Source organism: Anomaloglossus baeobatrachus, chromosome 1 (assembly GCF_048569485.1).
Source record: "Anomaloglossus baeobatrachus isolate aAnoBae1 chromosome 1, aAnoBae1.hap1, whole genome shotgun sequence".
NCBI lineage: Eukaryota > Metazoa > Chordata > Amphibia > Anura > Aromobatidae > Anomaloglossus > Anomaloglossus baeobatrachus.
In genome coordinates, this window is record NC_134353.1 from 847,160,936 (window position 1) to 847,182,928 (window position 21,993).

Consider the following 21,993-nt stretch of genomic DNA (forward strand, 5'->3'; position numbering starts at 1 on the left):
ACCAAGCTCGCCTGGGCCAGTCCGGAGCAATGAGGATGACCCGACGGCCCTCCATTCTGATCTTGCGCAGGACTCTGGGCAAGAGAGCTAGAGGGGGAAAACACGTAGGAAAGACGAAACTGGGACCAATCTTGAACCAGAGCGTCCGCTGCAAAGGCCTGAGGATCGTGGGAGCGAGCCACGTAAACCGGAACCTTGTTGTTGTGCCGGGATGCCATTAGATCCACTTCCGGAGTGCCCCACTTGCGGTAGATTGACCGAAACACTGCCGGATGCAGGGACCACTCGCCACTGTCCACGGTTTGACGGCTGAGATAATCTGCCTCCCAGTTTTCCACGCCTGGGATGTGGACTGCGGATGTGGTGGACTTGGAGTCCTCCGTCCACTGAAGGATGCATTGAACCTCCAGCATTGCCAGGCGGCTGCGTGTCCCGCCTTGGTGATTGATGTAGGCAACTGCTGTCGCGTTGTCTGACTGGACTCGGATGTGCCTAGGCTAAGGCTAAGAGCTAGAAGCACAGCTCTGGTTTCCAGCACATTGATTGAAAGGGCTGACTCGGACGGAGTCCAAGTACCCTGCGCTCTGTGGTGGAGATATACCGCTCCCCAGCCGGATAGACTGGCATCCGTGGTGAGAATCACCCAGGACGGGGCCAGGAAGGAGCGTCCCTGAGACAGAGAGAGGGGCCGAAGCCACCACTGAAGAGAGCCCCTGGTCTGTGGCGACAGAGCCACCAACCTGTGCAAGGACTAAGTCAGCTTGTCCCAACAGCGGAGAATGTCCAGCTGCAGAGGACGCAGATGGAACTGGGCAAAGGGAACCGCCTCCATTGACGCCACCATCTGACCCAGCACCTGCATTAGGTGCCTGATGGAATGACGGTGGGGCCTAAGCAGAGAGCGCACTGCCAGTTGGAGGGACTGCTGTTTGACTAAGGGCAGCTTCACAAGTGCCGGCAGAGTCTCGAATTGCATCCCTAGGTACGCGAGCTTCTGGGTCGGAGTCAGAGTGGATTTGGGCAGGTTGACAAGCCACCCGAATTGGACTAGAGTGGCGAGAGTGAGCGAGACACTCTGCTGACAGTCTGCACTGGATGAAGCCTTGACCAGAAGGTCGTCCAGGTAAGGAATCACTGCCAACCCCTGGAGGTGCAGAACCGCAACCACTGCTGCCATTACCTTGGTGAATACTCGAGGAGCCGTGGCTAACCCGAAGGGGAGAGCCACGAATTGGAAATGTTCCTCTCCGATTGCAAAACGTAACCAACGCTGGTGTTAAACTGCAATTGGCACATGCAGATAGCCATCTCTGATGTCGATGGATGCCAGGAAATCTCCTTGGGTCATTGAGGCAATGACCGATCGCAGAGACTCCATGCGAAAATGCCGCACCTGAACATGCTTGTTGAGAAGCTTGAGATCCAGGATGGGCCGGAAGGAACCGTCCTTTTTGGGGACTAGGAAGAGATTTGAGTAGAAACCTCTGAACCGTTCCCGGACGGGAACCGGTACAATTACTCCGTTGGCCTGCAAGGATGCCACGGCCTGAGAGAAGGCGGCGGCCTTGGAGCAGGGGGGAGTTGACAGAAAAAATCTGTTTGGCGGGCTGGAAGAGAATTCTATCCCGTAGCCGTGGGAGATGATATCCCGCACCCACTGATCGGAGACGTGTTGAAACCATACGTCGCCAAAGTGGGAGCGCCTGCCACCGACCAAGGACGTTGCTGGCGCGGCCAGATAGTCTAGAGGAGGCTGCCTTAGTGGCAGCAGCTCCTGCGGTCTTTTGAGGACGCGGCTTCGTGCGCCAGTTGGGTTTTTGGTCCTTGGCTGAGTTAGTGGACGAGGCCGAGGGCTTAGAGGACGACCAGTTGGAGGAACGAAAGGAACGAAACCTCGACTGGTTCCTGCCCTGGACAGGTTTCCTGGTTTTAGTTTGTGGCATGGAAGTACTCTTCCCGCCAGTAGCTTCCTTAATAATTTCATCCAGTTGTTCACCGAACAGCCTGGACCCAGCAAAGGGGAGCCCAGCAAGGTACTTCTTTGAAGAAGCGTCTGCCTTCCACTCTCGAAGCCACAAGATCCTGCGGATAGCGAGGGAATTAGCCGAAGCCACCGCAGTGCGGTGAGAAGCTTCCAGCATGGCAGACGTGGCATAGGATGAAAAAGCTGAAGCTTGAGAAGTCAAGGCAACCATTTCGGGCATAGATTCCCTGGTGAGGGAATGCATCTCCTCTAGAGAAGCAGAGATGGCTTTGAGAGCCCACACTGCTGCAAAAGATGGGGAGAACGAGGCCCCTGCCGCCTCATACACAGACTTGGCCAGAAGGTCAACCTGGCGGTCAGTGGAATCTTTAAGAGAGGTGCCATCAGCCACTGATACAACTGTCCGGGCTGAGATTCTAGACACCGGAGGGTCTACCTTTGGTGAATGAGCCCACTCCTTGACCACCTCTGGTGGAAAGGGAAAACGGTCATCAGAACCACGCTTTGGGAAGCGTTTGTCAGGACAGGCCCTGGGCTTGGTCACAGTAGCCTGAAAACTGGAGTGGTTAAAGAACACACTCCTTGTCCTCTTAGGCAAGGTAAACTGGTGTTTTTCTGCCAGAGAGGGTTGCTCCTCTGATACTGGCAGATTGAGGTCCAGTACAGAATTAATGGACGCAATCAAATCACTAACATCTGAGTCACTTTCGGACAGATCAATGGGGCACATGGAGGCCGCCTCCGAGCCCCCAGTAACGGCATCCTCCTCGTCCTGCGAGTCAGCTCTTGAATCAGAGCCGCGGGACGAGGAAAGAGAGGGAGCCCTGTGTCTCCTCTTAGGAGGACGGGGTCTGGGACCAGATGAAGAATCCTCTGTGAGCGCCGCTGAGAGAGCCCTAGCAGCAGAGGCGCCCTGTGAAGGGGGCTGATGCATGTTCAGCAAAGTCCGGGACAGCTGTCCCATGGAGTCGGCAAAAGACTGGGAGATTGACCTGGAGAAGGATTCTACCCAAGCCGGGGGTTCAGCCACCGGAGCAGCCGGAGGGACCACTGTGGGTGCGATTCCAGGCTGAGGCATTGTCAGGTTAGAGCAGGTATCACAATGTGGATATGTGCTCGGTTCAGGCAGCACGAGCTTACATGCAGTGCATATTGCGTACAGCCTTGCTCCTTGTGTGAGACATGCTGCTGAAGTGGGGGCTCTGAGCCAGAATGACCCCCAGAGAGTATATAAACAGGTCCACAACCGGAGGTTGTGGCTTACCAGACCGTTTGTGTGCCCTCCAGATCCCACAGCCCGGTTAGCAGGGATGCTGCAGTCAGCGCCGATCGCTGAGAGAACGCTGATAAAATGGCGCCGGAGCGAGGAGAGGGGGCGGGACCTACTCAGAGTGGGATCTGGAGGGCCAAGGAGATTTACAGGGGAGGGGACATTTACTCAGAGAGGAGTGTCCCTACCCTGTGCCGAACGGCCGCTGGGCGGAGCCGCACTGTCCCTCTGCATGATTGACATGCAAGGGCAGTGAAATCGAAACTAGGCCTCAGGCAAAGCCGGGGCCTAAATTTAAGCAATGCGGCCGGCGCGCAGGCTCCATCGGTGCGGTTCTCAGGTGACAACCAGAGAACCGGCCGGAAATGTCAGAACAGTTACACAGCACACTCTCCCCAACAATAAAGTACAAGGGACCCCGCGAACATAAACGTCTCAGATACTTAGCTTGTGAGACGCAGGGTTTCAAGTCCCTGGGGATGAGTGCTCCGTCCAGCAGGATCTTGAAGGGCTGCGGATGGAGACCGGCCTCCTGCAAAGCAGGGAGAACTGTGCTGGCTCCCACTTCAAGCCAGAGCCTGAGGGATGGTGAAGGAGCACGGCATGTAAGGCTCCAGCCCTGGAATCAACCTTAACAACACCGCCGACACAGTGGGGTGAGAAGGGACATGCTGAGAGTCCAGGCTTGGACCCGCTTTTCTTCAAAAACTTTCCAAAAATGAAAAATCAGATGAGAATGCATGTGTGGATGTATGCCTCCTGAACACAAAGCAATGAACTGGCTAGATTTGGTTATCCAGGGGGTGTATATGCTCAGAGGGAGGAGCTACACTTTTTTAGTGTAGTACTTTGTGTGTCCTCCGGAGGCGGAAGCTATACACCCAATGTCTGGGTCTGTCATAGGAACGATAAAGAAAAAATGAATAATCGTGTAGTTTAATCGTTGTAGATTCTGTATCATTTCAACAAAGCAATGCACATTTTACAGAATCCCTGCAATCTGATTTGTACATTGAGAGACTCTTGGTGAACCCCCTTTCTAGCAATCAGTGGAGGTCCCAGTAATTGTACATTCATCGCCCATCACACGGTGAAATGGTAAATATTCTTAATGGCAAAACCTTTCAGATAATCACATAAGGACCGATTCACTCCGCTCCCGTCACTTTTAGTTTATACTTGCCTTCCCCCAGTGATAATACATCAGCAGCATTTTTTTCTTAAAATGTACAGAGCCCAGAATAAATACTGTCCATGTTTGATAACCATTAAATCAAAAGGAAGAGATTTCCCAGAAATAAAGATGACCCGCTATCATGGATTACATGTTACTACAGGATTTTCATTTCTCACATCACAGAAATATAGCAGAACTATGGTAATTTTATAATTTAGAGATTTTGGATTCCATATCAGTAAGTGTGAATTATAAAACAAGTTATCAGCGAAGGTCAGAGAACACTACAGAATGGGTTTTAAAGAATAAGCGTCACAGGAACAACAAGCAGCACACATTGTGGACATTGCTTGGCAAACTACTGCATTTATATACCATGGAATCAAACAGGACCATAGAATTAAAGAAGCACTCCAAGGTTTTGGGGTTTTTTTCCCCTTAACACTGCACCTTCCGATTGTATCAATCTGTTCTTATATATAGTCACTTCTGTGCACTTCAGCCCCTTATTCAGCCCATCAACTTCCTAATTGTTAAAAAAAAAAACAAACACCAACCTCAGCCAACATATTATTCCTCTACAGTCCCATGAAGCATTACTACATCATGATAAGTGCAGCTAGAAACACTCATCTCATGTCAGATGACACAGATAGTTATTCCACTATGTTTTAAAGTATATAGTCAGGGAGGCTGAATTGTGATCTCCAGTTCTATAACAGAAGCTGTGGAATAATCATCAGTAACTGTGATAGGAGTCTGTCTTTCCTATGAAAAAGGTTTATGGTGCAACCTACACAAAGGACGCTGAGAAGCAAAGAATGCAATTTATACGGTAGAGTATTAGATGACATGAAGAGTGGAAGTAATTTATTAACTCCTTCACCACTCGACAATTTTAAGTTTTTCTTTTTACTCCCTTTCTTCCAATAGCCATCATTTTTCAGTCAATATCGCCATAGGAGGGCTTGTCTTTTCCAGTATGAGCTGTGCTTTTGAATAACACCCTTCATCCTGCACCATTTTGTACTTGAAAAAAAATTCCAAGTGCAGTGAAAGTGCAATTCCACAAGTTATGTTTTGTTATATTTTATTTCCCATGTAAAAAAAAAAAGTATATATATTACATACACACACACACACATTAATATTAACGGATGCTACATCACATGAAAGCCTTGTGTGTCTAATATAGGTTTTCAAAATTAAAAATGTTGTGTTTGTTGCTTATGTCAACAGTGTTCTACGCACACGGAATCTAATGCGATATTCACAGTAACACAGCAGAGGAGTGATAAAATTCTTGTTTCTGTAAGGAAAGTCTGTGAAGGATATTCATGGTGACATGTCGCAGACATTGGGGGATCAATGCCCTTTATATTCCACAGTTAAGCACTTGGTTGCCAAATTTAAAACGGGCCACTTCAGCCCCAATGATGAGGAACGTCCTGGACGACCGAGAGTGGTGGTTGTTCCGGAGACAGTCGATGCTGTGCACAACCTCATACTGGAGAATCGACGAGTTCAGGTAAAGCAATAGCAGACATCATAGGGATTTCCCGTGAACGGGTTTGTGTCATTAGCCATGATTTGGACATGAGGAAGCTATCTGCAAAGAGGGTCCCCAAATGTTTGACAACAGATCAGAGAAGCATGCGAGTGAAAACTTCCCGGTCCATTTGTCAGAGTTTCCGGACTGATAAGAACTTCCTGGATCGACTGGTCACTATGGATCAGACCTGGATGTATTTTTATGAACCTGAAAATAAAGAGCAGTCAAAAGAGTGGAGGCATAGTGGTTCTTCTTATCCAAAGAAGTTCAGGGTGCAAAAATCAGCCACTAAAGTGATGGCGTCTGTGTTCTGGGATAAGGAGGGCGTGCTGCTAGTGGACTACCTTCAAAAGGGTTCCACCATCAATGCAAGGTATTACATTGAACTTTTTGACCACTTGAAGGCAGCTCTGCAGGCCAAAAGGTGCGGCCAGCTGTCGATAAAAAAAAAAAAATCTTGTTCCTGCAAGACTCCTCCATTCACCCTGCACAAGTGACCACGGCAAAACTGGAAGAGCTGGTTGACCACGCACCTTATTCACCAGATCTACCCCCCCCCCCCACCCTACCCCCCAAGTATTATCTGTTTCCAAACCTGAAGAAACACCTCAAGGGTACCAAATTTCACACCATTTCTGATGCCATGGCTGCCACAGGTGCCTGGTTTGAGGCACAACCAAAATCTTTTTGCTAGGCTTACAGAACTTGGAATTCCCATGTAAGAAGTGTGTTGACATCAGAGGAGAGTATGTGGAATAAATGTAAAGTTTCATCATACTATCTCTGGGTAAAGCCAAAGACTTATCAGCAGCCCCTCGTATGGTATGTGGTAAAAAAATTAAAAAAAACCCTCAAAATTTATAACAAAAAAAAAAAAAGAATTGCACTTTTGTTGCCATTTTCTGAGAGCTGTAGCGTTCTCGTTTTTCAGGATCTTAGGCAGTGTGATGGATTATTGTTTGTATCATGAGCTGACGATCAGACATTTCTGAATGCGGCGATATCAAATTTGTATTTTTAGCTTTAAGTGTTTTCATTTTTATCAGTATTGTGCTATACATTTTTTCTGAGCACCAACGTATTACATGGTTGTAGCAGAGCTTTTTCCTTCATACTCATTTGAAGTCATGACAGTGACAGGGGTGATCAGATTACCCCCCCTTCTGCAGCCCACGATCACATCACGGGGCCCCCCGAAGGAGGACGGAAATACCGTGCTCCCAGCCAGCGAGTGTTAAATCCCTTAAAGTGACACAAACGCCTTATGACGTACCAGTATATCCCGAGTCGTGAAGGTGTTAATCTCCTCAAATGGTGTTGCCATACATGAGTCTTGACATTCCCAAACAGGCACACATCTGGAATATGGGGCACTGACTATTTAGGACAATTTTTTTCCCCCTTTTTTGAAGACTTTACTTTTGTGCATTCCAAAGTCATATGTCTAAACTCTAAAAGACATGCACATTTATCCCAATCAATGGATTAAATTCTAACCATGTCCAATTTATTTCTGCAAGACAACATTGGCTTATTACTGTCCATCCATTGGCAAGGTTAGTGGGCAGAGTGAAAATGTGTAGAAAATGTCAGATAAAAATCATCATGAAAAAAAGCTTGTGAGAAATACACTGAACATAAAACAGTCATTTCAACCATACATTATCCTCCGATCCCGTATTCCTTTAGATGTGGGACGAAGAGGACATTGTTTTTAAACCAACACGTAGAAACACCAACCTTCTGCAATTGCACCAAGAACCAAAATTCCTGATTCTTTTACTACCCATTCAGGATGGAAAAGTAATTCTTTCAATAGAGGCAAAATGTGTGGCAAAAGGTCATCCCGAAACACATTCGCAAGCACATCGAGAGCAGCAGCAGAACACTTCCCTGGGTAAAGACAAGAAAGTCATGCATTTTACCAAAATGGAATTGCTTCAAGAATTTTTCTGGTTAAAATTTAATGGATTAGTATCATTCTGAAAAGTTATGTACACATAATATGGAGCTAAAGCTGCGGATCATTGATGGTTTGATTACGGATACCCCCAATTGGTCAAGAACATTGCAATTAATTGGGCAGCCCCGGCATGAGCGCACACACTTGTGTATGGACCCATAGTCTGCTCTTCGCATGTGGCTCATGTAGGAGCTGCACACTTCAGAGAAGGGTTTTGACTGATTGGTAGGGACCTCCAGTTGACCGGAAGATTAACAATATGCCGCAACTGCAGTATATACAGTGGAACCTTGGTTTACGAGAACAATCCGTTCTGGGAGTGTGCTTGTACACCAAGTTACTCGTCTAGGAAAGCAAAATTTCCCATAGGAAATAATGCAAGCTCAATTTGTTCCACAACTTGTTTAATGTCCCATCCTGGTCCCCTATTGTGCCATTCCACACACGCACAGACACATATGCTCACCTTACCTTCCGTTCCCTCACCAGCCTGATTCTTGTAGTTCGCAGACACAGGATGTGTATCGGGTAACCATCGACCGATGCCGGAGCTTACGCTGCCAGCACGCTGACGTCAAAGGCAGGAGCCGTTTGTCTCGGATTGGTCAGCGCGCTGCCTTTGAGAAGCGGCTGACAGCGGAAGTTCCTCAATCGTCACGATGGTTACCCGTTACACATCCTGTACCGGCGAACTACAAGAACCATGAGGCTGGCGAGGGAACAGAAGGTAAGGAGAGCATAATATGCGTTTGTTTGTGTGGACTGCAAAAGCAGGTCAGAGCGCGGTGAAAGTACGGAACCAGAAGTGTGTGCGGTGAGTATTTGCTCATACAGCAAAGCTTGCTCGTAAACAGAGTTACAAATTTACAGCAAACTTTGCTCGTATAGCGAAATACTCGCAAACCTTGTAAACCGAGGTTCCACTGTACATTTTTTTCCCCCATATGGATAATTAAAGACAAAATTGCTTACTTATATTCCAATCTGATATTGTCTCGTCATCATCATCAAGGTCATCATCGTCATCATCCTCTTCGATCCCATCCTCTTCGTGTGGCTGAGCCACTGTCCGTGATCTGTGAAATCGAGGACGTATGTCCTGCTCACTGTCAGGAACAGCCTCATCCTCTTCCACATCACCCTGGATTATGGGAATTAAAAAGGCACACAGTGAACACCACTACACAGGTGACATTTAATGGAAATCCTGAGCTATGCACTCACCTTGAGTAATATAATATCTATCTCTGAATATTTCATTCCATTTACTAACACCGGTATCAACCTAGGAGACAAATGTTTTTACTTTGTCTACATTCACAGGGGAGCATTCTGCATCAATTTGTATGGAAAAAGGGTGGCAGCTACAGAAGGAAGGTAGAATACAAAGATCCACACTGCCTCCGTGTTGTTGACTTATTAATACTAATGCACTGCAATGTAGAAGGCCTTTTGCAATTCTCAGCAGCAGTATTATTCCCTCCAGCACACTTTATATTTTATCAGTGAAGATCAGATAAAGCTGCACAGTCTGATCATAAACTGATATTTGATAAGTAACTTACTTTGTAAGATGCCTGCATAGAACTTCTTTACAAATGGGTTGCTCCGCCAGAGTCAGCCAGAACTCACACGCCTCCAAAGCAACATTTTCATCTTGATCCTGTGTTCTTTGCAGCATGTACTACAGTTGGGTATTGATTAAAATAAAAATAATAATTTAAAAAGGTTAAATTAAACCAGGTAGAGATAAGACCATCATGACACCACTGCATAATACAGGACCATTTCAGCAATCTCCGGGGTCTCACCTGACTACACGCTGCATTGCCATAAAACATTACGGCCCCGATTCAAAGAAATTTTGCCGGAGTTCTAGAGTAAATTGCTATGAAAAGTCATGAGAGTCCTCAGTGGTTGATACCTTTTGATGGCTAACTGAAAAGATGGTAATAATTGCAAGCTTTCGAGACTACTCAGGTCTCTTCATCAGGCATGGTATAACACAAAGAAAGAGTAGTCTCGAAAGCTTGCAATTATTACCATCTTTTCAGTTAGCCATTAAAAGGTATCAACCACTGAGGACTCTCAGTTCTTGTGTTATACCATGCCTGATGAAGAGACCCGAGTAGTCTGGAAAGCTTGCAATTATTACCATCTTTTCAGTTAGCCATTAAAAGGTATCAACCACTGAGGACTCTGTTCTTTTAAACAATTTTTTTTATCCCTACTGGCTAACACGGTACAAAGATATATTTTACTTGTATGAAAAGTCACAAATTTTGGCATCAGTTGAGGACTGGGGAAAAATAGTGCAACTTTTGGTGTTTAGTTACCTCCCAGTTATGCCAGATTGGGCAGATGTGGGATGTGAGGCCACAGAGCGTCTAATTCATGACAAACTGTCGCATTCCTTACACTTAAAGGAGTATTTCGATCGCCAAGATGCTATCACAATATGTACTAGGAATAATAATAAAAAATAATAATAGCAAATAGAAATATAGCATAGCTTTTCTGATTCATTTTTTCGTTACGTTATCTTCGTTACCTTATCTTCAGGGCATTGCAGGGTCTTTGGCAGGGTGGATAAAAATCAATGTTAAAAAAAAAAAAAAAAAAAAAAAAAAAAAAATCGGATTTTTTTTCAATAAACTGCTTTTTGGAGGAAAATATTTTACCATCCAAAAGGTTCTTCCATCATGTGATAAAGCTGAGTTGTTTAACTCAGTAGAATAAAGGCTGTATATGTGTAACATTCACAATGCCGTGCTCTTCCAGAGGTTTCTGTATGATTAGTGGGCAGTTTCTCTCCTATATTATCACAGACGCTCTCTTTACTTGCGCAGTTCTCAAAACTGAAATTGACTCCGCAGAGGTCCCAGCCTCTTCTTCACGGCAAAAATATTACAACATGAACAGAGTTGAGAAAAAAGACCTTAATCCTATTGTTCTACAAACCTATGAATACAGAATCAACCCCTTCAGTGCCAAGTCCAAGAAGTTAGACAATATGTTTGATTGTTTGGAGTGGAATAGATCTGCACCACACAAGAAGAATGTGACTAAGTGTGAGGAGGAGGAAGGGCAAGCAGACAAGAAAATGAAAGTGAAACTTTGAGCACAATACTGCAGCATAGCCACAGACAGACAAGTCTGGATCTGTGTGTACGATCTGAGGTTTATTACATTCTTTCCTTATAATGGCAGCAGGCCGTAAAAGAGACCCAGTTTGGGAATATTTTAATGAAGCTCCTTCGCCTATCAGTAAGGCAGGCATGCGTGCAAAATGCAAACGATGCAACAAAGAGATGCAAGGCCTGGTGGCGCGAATGAGGCAACATCATGAGAAGTGCGGTGATGAAGATGACCAAAGAAACACTTCTGAACAGGCAGGATCTTCAGGTTGGTAAACATTTTTATTGAATCCTATTTCTAAAAGACTGAACTGTCATGTGTGAGAAAAATTATATTTCTTATTATTACTGCATGTTACTGTCATTTGGTACAGTTATGAAGAAAAACAAATATTCCTTTTGGGGCAGGGGCAGTGATGTGTTGTGTACAATAAGCAGAAATTGTATAATAAACAACAGCATTGACTTTTTTGTTTAGGGGAATTCATGGATTCTGGAAACTATCTACCTCCAAGATCACCATCATCCTGTTCTACAGTTTCAGAGTTATCCATCCAGGATAGTGCTTCATTAGCAGCATCATCATCATCAGACACCCACAGCCACATATCACCATCACCCAAAAGGAAGAAAAAACCTTTACCTCCTGGAACCACCATAGATTCAGTTAGGTCCAGAAATATTTGGACAGTGACACAATTTTCGCGAGTTGGGCTCTGCATGCCACCACATTGGATTTGAAATGAAACCTCTACAACAGAATTCAAGTGCAGATTGTAACGTTTAATTTGAATGTTTGAACAAAAATATCTGATAGAAATTGTAGGAATTGTACACATTTCTTTACAAACACTCCACATTTTAGGAGGTCAAAAGTAATTGGACAAATAAACCAAACCCAAACAAAAATTTTTTATTTTCAATATTTTGTTGCGAATCCTTTGGAGGCAATCACTGCCTTAAGTCTGGAACCCATGGACATCACCAAACGCTGGGTTTCCTCCTTCTTAATTCTTTGCCAGGCCTTTATAGCCGCAGCCTTCAGGTCTTGCTTTTTTGTGGGTCTTTCCGTCTTAAGTCTGGATTTGAGCAAGTGAAATGCATGCTCAATTGGGTTAAGATCTGGTGATTGACTTGGCCATTGCAGAATGTTCCACTTTTTTGCACTCATGAACTCCTGGGTAGCTTTGGCTGTATGCTTGGGGTCATTGTCCATCTGTACTACGAAGCGCCGTCCGATCAACTTTGCGGCATTTGGCTGAATCTGGGCTGAAAGTATATCCCGGTACACTTCAGAATTCATCCGGCTACTCTTTTCTGCTGTTATGTCATCAATAAACACAAGTGACCCAGTGCCATGGAAAGCCATGCATGCCCATGCCATCACGTTGCCTCCACCATGTTTTACAGAGGATGTGGTGTGCCTTGGATCATGTGCCGTTCCCTTTCTTCTCCAAACTTTTTTCTTCCCATCATTCTGGTACAGGTTGATCTTGGTCTCATCTGTCCATAGAATACTTTTCCAGAACTGAGCTGGCTTCATGAGGTGTTTTTCAGCAAAGTTAACTCTGACCTGTCTATTTTTGGAATTGATGAATGGTTTGCATCTAGATGTGAACCCTTTGTATTTACTTTCATGGAGTCTTCTCTTTACTGTTGACTTAGAGACAGATACACCTACTTCACTGAGAGTGTTCTGGACTTCAGTTGATGTTGTGAACGGATTCTTTTTCACCAAAGAAAGTATGCGGCGATCATCCACCACTGCTGTCATCCTTGGACGCCCAGGCCTTTTTGAGTTCCCAAGCTCACCAGTCAATTCCTTTTTTCTCAGAATGTACCCGACTGTTGATTTTGCTTCTCCAAGCATGTCTGCTATCTCTTTGATGGATTTTTTCTTTTTTTTTCAGCCTCAGGATGTTCTGCTTTTCCTCAATTGAGAGTTCCTTAGACCGCATGTTGTCTGGTCACAGCAACAGCTTCCAAATGCAAAACCACACACCTGTAATCAACCCCAGACCTTTTAACTACTTCATTGATTACAGGTTAACGAGGGAGACGCCTTCAGAGTTAATTGCAGCCCTTAGATTCCCTTGTCCAATTACTTTTGGTCCCTTGAAAAAGAGGAGGCTATGCATTACAGAGCTATGATTCCTAAACCCTTTCTCCGATTTGGATGTGAAAACTCTCATATTGCAGCTGGGAGTGTGCACTTTCAGCCCATATTATATATATATAATTGTATTTCTGAACATGTTTTTGTAAACAGCTAAAATAACAAAACTTGTGTCACTGTCCAAATATTTCTGGACCTAACTGTAGGTTTGTGATAAGAACTAGCAGATTAGAAAAAGAGTTGATTGATGAAAAAAATTGCCCAGTTTATTTATGCAACGAACTCTTCTTTCTGTCTGACATTTCATTAATATGGTTCAGTCACTGAGACCAGGATACAGTCCACCCAGCAGAGCTGATGTTGCAGGGAAACTGCTGGATCAAGTGTATGACATAGAAATGGAGCAATGTGCAACAGCTCTGGAGGGTAAAATTGTTAACCTAAGTATTGATGGGTGGAGTAATGTCCACAATGATCCTATTGTATGTGCTTGTATAACAACAGAAGAAGGTAAAGTCTTCCTTGCACAAACAACTGATACGTCAGGAAATGCACACACAGCAGAATACTTACAAGAAGTGGCAGTAAAAGTTATAACGACATGTGAACAAAAATTCAAATGTCTAGTACGCAGTTTGGTCACTGACAATGCTGCAAACGTATTCAAGATGAGAAGAGATTTAGAAGAGCAGGGAGGGAATACAAAGCTGCTAATAACATATGGTTGCAGTGCTCATTTGCTGCACCTCTTAGCCAAAGACTTAAGTGTTCCAGAAATAAAGGCTAATGTTGTTGAAATTGCTAAATACTTCGTAATAATCATTTTGCTGCAGCAGCTCTGAAAAGGATGGGTGGAACCAAGCTAACGCTCCCACAAGATGTTAGATGGAACTCTGTGGTGGACTGTTTTGAGCAGTATATCAAAAACTGGCCTATTCTGATGACACTTTGTGAAGAAAAATCGAGATAAAATAGATGGCATTGTCACGGCCAAAATCCTCAACATTGGGCTTAAGAGAAATGTTGAACATATGCTGAGCTTCCTGAAACCCATCTCTCAAGCTTTAAACAAAATACAGAAAAATAGCTGTTTTATTGCGGATGCTGTTGAAATTTGGAAGGAACTGAGTGAACACTTAAAAACAGAACTACACATGGACAGAATTAAATTACAAGCAGTAAACAAACGAATGGGACAAGCACTGACTCCAGCTCATTTTTTGGCAAATATTGTCAATATCCAATATCAGGGTCAAAACCTAAGTGCTGAGGAAGAGGAGTTAGCTATGACATGGATATCCAGCAATCATCCATCTTTAATGCCAACTATAATAAACTTCAGAGGTAAGGGGGAACCATTCAAGAAATATATGTTTACTGGTGTGACCTTCCTTAAAATATCTTCAGCAAACTGGTGGAAGTCACTTAAGCACTTGGATTTAGAGACTGTTCGAGTAATGATTTCACTTTTAACAGCAGTAGCTTCTTCTGCAGGCATTGAAAGAATATTCTCTTCCTTTGGACTCATTCATTGTAAATTGAGAAATCGGTTGGGACCCAATAAAGCAGGAAAGCTTGTTTTTCTTTTCCAGATTATGAATAGGAACAAAGAAGATGATGAAGATGACAAGTGAGCTACAGAGGACAGCAGGGACAGTAGTATTTAAGTTTTTCATATGTCGGCTGGGCTGACAGTCTGAGTTTCTTAAAAAAAAAAAAAAAAAAAATAAATATATTATATATATATATATATATATATATATATATATATATATAATATAATATATATATATATATATAATATAATATAATATATAATATATTTTGTCTAGCCAAAGTAGTTAACAAACATGGATGTTTGTTTAAACAAATAAGTTATGCTGTAATGTTGTTATTGTTTCAGTTGAATAAATTAAATTGTTATTAAATTATTAGATTATTTTTCTCCTTCCTAAGTACAACAGAACAGTGGTGTCCAAATATGAATGATTAACCCATTAAACTGGGGAGAAAAAAGTAATCTAAAAAGTGATTCTAAAAATCTTCATCTACTTGCATGTTAAAGTAGCAAGAACTAGTTTAGGTAGAAACTTTGATTTAAATCACTGATTTAAATCAAGCCTTACTGACTAGTGATTTAAATCGTGATTTAAAATCAGTTAGATTTAAATCAAATCCACCCTGGTCTTTGGTATCCATATTTACGCTCACGCATTTAGTCACAGCCAGATAGTTGCTAGTGGTCCTAACTAGAGTGGACCCGGACTGCAAAAGTAAGGATCCGCGCAATTTCATCCATGCCCCAGCCTGTGTGACGGCATCAGCCTGCAGTCATCGTGGCTCATTCATTCTCTGGAACTCACAGCGGGCAGTCATGTTCTATGGCTGCTTCCTGTGACCGAGATGTAGCACTGGAATCGCCGTGGGACCTAGTGTGGATTACAATCGGACCTGAATGGGTGTGTTGGGGTTAAAGTCGTGACAGAGGCTGCGTTTTTTGTATTTTTTTTTTCAAAAATGAAGGGAATTTTGTTTACTTACCGTAAATTCCTTTTCTTCTAGCTCCAATTGGGAGACCCAGACAGTGGGTGTATAGCTACTGCCTCTGGAGGCCGCACAAAGAACTACACTTAAAAGTGTAAGGCCCCTCCCCTTCTGGCTATACACCCTCCCGTAGGAGTACGGATTCCTCAGTTTTAGTACCAAAGCAAGAAGGAGGAAAGCCAATAACAGTTTCAAAAACAAATTCAATCCGATAACAAGATCGGAGAACTTAAGAAACAACATGAACAACATGTGCACCCGAAAAACGAAACCCTAAGAACAAATAGGGCGGGTGCTGGGTCTCCCAATTGGAGCTAGAAGAAAAGGAATTTACGGTAAGTAAACAAAATTCCCTTCTTCTTTTTCGCTCCTAATTGGGAGACCCAGACAGTGGGACGTCCAAAAGCAGTCCCTGGGTGGGTAAAAAGATACCACATGAACGGGCTGTCAGACAGCCTCTTCCTACAGGTGGGCCACCGCCGCCTGAAGGACCTGTCTACCTAGGCTGGCATCTGCCGAAGCGTAGGTATGCACTTGATAGTGCTTGGTAAACGTGTGCAGACTCGACCAGGTAGCCGCCCGGCACACTTGCTGAGCCGTAGCCTGATGCCGCAATGCCCAGGACGCACCCACGGCTCTGGTAGAATGGGCCTTCAGTCCAGATGGAATCGGAAGCCCAGCAGAACGGTATGTGTGAAGAATTGGTTCCTTGATCCACCGCGCCAGGGTGGAATTGGAAGCTTGCGATCCCTTATGCTGACCAGCGACTAGGACAAAGAGCGCATCAGAACGGCGTAGAGACGCCGTGCGAGAAATGTAAATCCTGAGTGCTCTCACCAGGTCCAACAGATGTAAACCCTTTTCAAATTGGTGAACTGGATGCGGACACAAAGATGGCAAAGTGATATCCTGATTGAGATGAAAGGAAGAAACCACCTTGGGAGAAAACTCTGGAATTGGACGCAGTACTACCTTGTCTTGGTGAAACACCAGGAAGGGAGATTTGCAAGATAACGCCGCTAGCTCGGACACTCTTCGAAGAGATGTGACCGCCACAAGAAAAACTACCTTTTGTGAAAGCCGAGAAAGGGGAACCTCTTTCAAAGGCTCGAAAGGCGGCTTCTGGAGAGCAATGAGAACCTTGTTCAGATCCCAGGGTTCCAATGGCCGTCTGTAAGGAGGAACGATATGACAAACTCCTTGGAGAAACGTGCGTACTTTAGAAAGCCGTGCCAAGCGCTTCTGAAAGAATACGGATAGCGCGGAGACTTGACCCTTAAGCGAGCTAAGCGACAAACCTTTTTCCAACCCAGACTGCAGGAAGGAAAGAAAAATTGGCAATGCAAATGGCCAGGGAGAAAACCCTTGAGCCAAGCACCACGCTAAGAATATCTTCCACGTCCTGTGATAGATCTTAGCTGAGGATGGTTTTCTAGCCTGTCTCATTGTGGCAACAACTTCATGAGATAAACCTGAGGCCGCTAGGATCCAGGACTCAATGGCCACACAGTCAGGTTCAGGGCCGCAGAATTCAGATGGAAAAACGGCCCTTGAGACAGCAAATCTGGACGGTTTGGTAGTGTCCACGGTTGGCCTACCGTGAGATGCCACAGATCCGGGTACCACGACCTTCTTGGCCAATCTGGAGCGACGAGTATGGCTCGATGGCAGTCGGACTTGATTTTCCGGAGAACTCTGGGTAACAATGCTAGAGGTGGGAACACATAGGGGAGTCGGAATTGCGACCAATCCTGAACCAAGGCGTCTGCCGCCAGCGCTCGGTGATCGTGAGACCGTGCCATGAAAACTGGGACCTTGTTGTTGTGCCGTGACGCCATCAGATCGACGTCCGGCGTCCCCCAGCGGCAACAGATCTGTTGAAACACGTCCGGGTGAAGGGACCATTCTCCTGCGTCCATGCCCTGGCGACTGAGAAAGTCTGCTTCCCAGTTTTCCACGCCTGGGATGTGAACTGCGGATATGGTGGACGCTCTGCTTTCCACCCACGTCAAAATCCGCTGGACTTCTTGAAAAGCTTGGCGACTGCGTGTTCCCCCTTGGTGGTTGATGTACGCCACCGCCGTGGAATTGTCCGACTGAATCCGAATCTGCTTGCCTTCCAGCCATTGTTGGAAGGCTCGCAGGGCAAGATAGATTGCTCTGATTTCCAGAACATTGATCTGCAGGGTGGACTCTTCCTGAGTCCACGTCCCCTGAGCCCTGTGGTGGAGAAACACCGCTCCCCACCCTGATAGGCTCGCATCCGTCGTGACCACTGCCCAGGACGGGGGAAGGAACGACTTTCCCTGTGACAATGAGGTGGGGAGAAGCCACCAACGCAGAGAGTCCTTGGCAGTTTGAGAGAGGGAGACAGTCCTGTCGAGGGACGTCGATTTCCCATCCCATTGGCGTAGAATGTCCCATTGTAGAGGGCGCAGATGAAACTGCGCGAACGGGACTGCCTCCATTGCTGCTACCATCTTTCCTAGGAAATGCATGAGGCGCCTCAGTGAGTGCGACTGGCTCTGAAGGAGAGATTGCACTCCAGTCCGTAGCGAGCACTGCTTGTCCAGTGGAAGCCTCACTATCGCTGAGAGAGTATGAAACTCCATGCCAAGATAAGTCAGAGATTGGGTCGGGGTTAGATGAGACTTTGGAAAGTTGATAATCCACCCGAAACTCTGGAGAGTGTCTAGTGCCACCTTCAGACTGTGTTGGCATGCCTCTTGAGAGGGTGCCTTTATAAGCAGGTCGTCTAGATACGGGATGACCGAGTGACCCTGCGAGTGCAGAACAGCTACTACTGCTGCCATGACTTTGGTGAAGACCCGGGGGGCTGTTGCCAGACCGAAAGGTAACGCTACGAACTGTAGGTGTTCGTCGTGTATGACGAAGCGTAGGAAACGCTGATGCTCTGGTGCAATCGGCACGTGGAGATACGCATCTTTGATATCTATTGATGCTAGAAAATCTCCTTGAGACATTGAGGCTATGACGGAGCGTAGGGATTCCATCCGGAACCTCCTGACTTTTACGTGTCTGTTGAGCAACTTTAGATCCAGGACGGGTCGATACGATCCGTCCTTTTTTGGGACCACAAACAGATTGGAGTAAAAACCGTGACCTTGTTCCTGAAGAGGGACGGAGGTCACCACTCCTTCCGCCTTTAGAGCGGCCACCGCCTGCAACAGAGCATCGGCTCGGTCTGGTGGTGGAGAAGTTCTGAAGAAACGAGTTGGCGGACGAGAACTGAACTCTATCCTGTACCCGTGAGACAGAATATCCCTCACCCAACGGTCTTTGACGCGTGACAGCCAAATGTCGCCAAAGTGGGAAAGCCTCCCACCGACCGCGGGTGTGGGAATCGGAGACTGCAAGTCAGGAGGACGCCGTCTTGGCAACGGTTCCTCCGGCTGTCCTTTTTGGGCGTGACTGAGACCTCCAAGAATCTGAGCGTCTCTGGTCTTTTTGAGTCTTTTTTGACGAGGCGAACTGGGACCTGCCCGGTCCTCGAAAGGACCGATAACCAGACTGACCCTTCCTCTGTTGGGGTTTGTTTTGTCTGTGTTGCGGTAAGGATGAGTCCTTACCCTTGGAGTGTTTGATGATTTCATCCAAACGCTCTCCAAACAATCGGTCACGAGAAAAAGGCAAATTGGTTAAGCACTTCTTGGAATGAGAGTCTGCTTTCCAATGTCTCAACCACAGGGCCCTACGCAAAACAACGGAGTTGGCTGACGCCACTGCCGTGCGGCTTGTAGCGTCAAGAACAGCATTAATCGCGTACGACGCGAATGCCGCCATTTGCGAGGTCAATGGTGCTACCTGTGGGGCAAATGCACGTGTGACTGAGTCGACACTCGCAAGCCCGGCTGAGATAGCTTGGAGTGCCCATACGGCCGCAAAAGAAGGCGCTAATGACGCCCCAATCGCTTCATAGATGGATTTCAGCCAGAGCTCCATCTGCCTGTCAGTGGCATCTTTAAGTGCCGCTCCATCTTCAACTGCAACCAAGGATCTAGCTGCAAGCCTGGAAATTGGAGGATCCACTTTTGGACACTGGGTCCAACCCTTGACCACCTCAGGGGGAAAAGGGTAGCGTGTATCTTTAAGCCGTTTAGGAAAACGCCTTTCAGGATAAGCGTGGAGTTTCTGGATTGCGTCTCTAAAGTCAGCGTGGTCCAGAAAAGTGCTTAATGTACGCTTAGGGTATCTGAAATGGATTCTCTCGTGCTGCGAAGCTGACTCCTCCACAAGAGGAGCTGGTGGGAAAATATTTAACATCTTATTGATGTTAAATATAAGATCATTAACTATGGCGTCACCATCTGGTGTATCTAGATTGAGAGCGGTCCCAGGATCAGAATCCTGATCAGTTACGTCCGCCTCATCACCCATAGATTCATCTCGCTGGGATCCTGACCATTGAGATGAATGTGAAGGCCCGTCATAGCGAGCCCGCTTAGGCTGCCCGGGGCCATCGTCCGAGTCAGAGTCTTCACCCTGAGGTGTAGATGCCCGTCCCGGAGCTTGGAGCTGAGGGGGACCAGGGGGCAATGATTGCACAGTGTCCGTGGCCTGAAGTACAGGCCTAGCTCGCAATGTGTCAAGAATTTGTGACATAGTGAGAGACATTCTGTCAGCAAAAGCTGCAAACTCAGTTCCTGTCACCTGGACAGCATTCACAGGTGGTACACCCTGGGTCACGTCCAGCAGAGGTCCCGACTGTGCAAGCGCCGCAGGGGCCGAGCACTGCACACAATGGGGGTCCGTGGAGCCTGCTGGTAGAAAAGTCCCACATGCGGTGCAGGAAGCATATAATGTCTGTGCCTTGGCACCCTTGCGTTTTACGGACGACATGCTGCTGGCTCTCTGCAATGTGAGAGAGTCTATAGCCAAAGGGCGACCAGCGCTATGTAATACCAAGTATTTGTAGAAACAAAATACTAAGAATAGTACTGGCACAAGAGGGGGTGAGCCCTGAGGGCTGCTTACCGCCCGCAGAATAGCGGGTAAGAGGCGCAGAATTCCTTGTCTGGGTCTCCCCGGCTCCCCTCTGCAGCTCAGCGTGTCAGCAGGAATGGCTGCCGGCGTCTGTGGAGAGGGGCGGTCCGTGGGAGTTCCCAAACAAAAGTGCGGGAAACAGTGTCCCCTCTGTGCCGATTGTGAGGGCTGGAGTATGTAAAAACGACTCCAGCCCTCGGCGCTGATGCACTGGCCAGCGTCCCGCCCCTCTCCTGACTGGCAGGTCCGGGGGCGGGAACGAACGGAAGCAGGCCGCAAAAGCCGGGGACTCGAGTTATCAGCGCGGCCGCCGTAAAAGCGCGGGCCGCGCTGAAGTCCCCGGCGCACCACAAGTGCCAGCCGCGCCGCAGTCCCAGCGGCCGGCGTGACCGATTTCCAGAAGTGGCCAGCGTCCCGCCCCTCTCCTGACTGGCAGGTCTGGGGGCGGGAACGAACGGAAGCAGGCCGCAAAAGCCGGGGACTCGAGTTATCAGCGCGGCCGCCGTAAAAGCGCGGGCCGCGCTGAAGTCCCCGGCGCACCACAAGTGCCAGCCGCGCCGCAGTCCCAGCGGCCGGCGCGACCGATTCCCAGAAGTGTGCCTGCTTCAGCGAAGCTGAATGAGGCCATGGCACAAGCGCCGTAGCGCTGATGTCCCCCGGCGCACTACAACACCCAGCATGCTGCGGTGTGAGCGCCAAATGCACGGGGACACAGAGTACCTTGAGGAAGCAGGGCCATGTCCCTGATGTACTCCGCTCCATCCAGCATCTTCTCCAGGGGCTGTAGATGGAGCACGGTCTCAGTGCCTGGAGACCAGTAAATCCCACTTCACCCAGAGCCCTGTAAAAAGGGATGGGGAAGGAATCAGCATGTGGGCTCCTGCCGCCGTACCCGCAATGGGTACCTCAACCTTACAAACACCTCCGACATACAGTGGGGTGAGAAGGGAGCATGCTGGGAGCCCTGTATGGGCCCTCTTTTCTTCCATCCGACATAGTCAGCAGCTGCTGCTGACTAAAAACAATGGAGCTATGCGTGCGTGTCTGACCTCCTGCGCACAAAGCTAAAACTGAGGAATCCGTACTCCTACGGGAGGGTGTATAGCCAGAAGGGGAGGGGCCTTACACTTTTAAGTGTAGTTCTTTGTGCGGCCTCCAGAGGCAGTAGCTATACACCCACTGTCTGGGTCTCCCAATTAGGAGCGAAAAAGAAAGGATTTTTTTCAGTGTTTATTTACTTTCACTT

At 46.8% G+C, this 21,993-nt stretch overlaps 1 protein-coding gene across 4 annotated transcripts in view; it reads right to left on the minus strand.

Annotated features, from left to right (window-relative positions):
- Positions 1–21,993, minus strand: part of TNPO1 (transportin 1) — a 163,996-nt gene that overhangs the window by 57,524 nt on the left and 84,479 nt on the right. For 2 of the 4 annotated variants that reach the window (XM_075325207.1, XM_075325216.1), the window contains exons 8-11: positions 9,512–9,630; positions 9,171–9,231; positions 8,919–9,087; positions 7,724–7,876 (exon numbers count right to left, since the gene is read on the minus strand). In XM_075325207.1, the coding sequence (XP_075181322.1) occupies positions 7,724–7,876; positions 8,919–9,087; positions 9,171–9,231; positions 9,512–9,630 (502 nt within the window). Of the gene's footprint in view, positions 1–7,723; positions 7,877–8,918; positions 9,088–9,170; positions 9,232–9,511; positions 9,631–14,334; positions 14,904–21,993 lie in introns of those variants that run through there. The other 2 variants (XM_075325234.1, XM_075325226.1) reach the window with 2 other exon arrangements.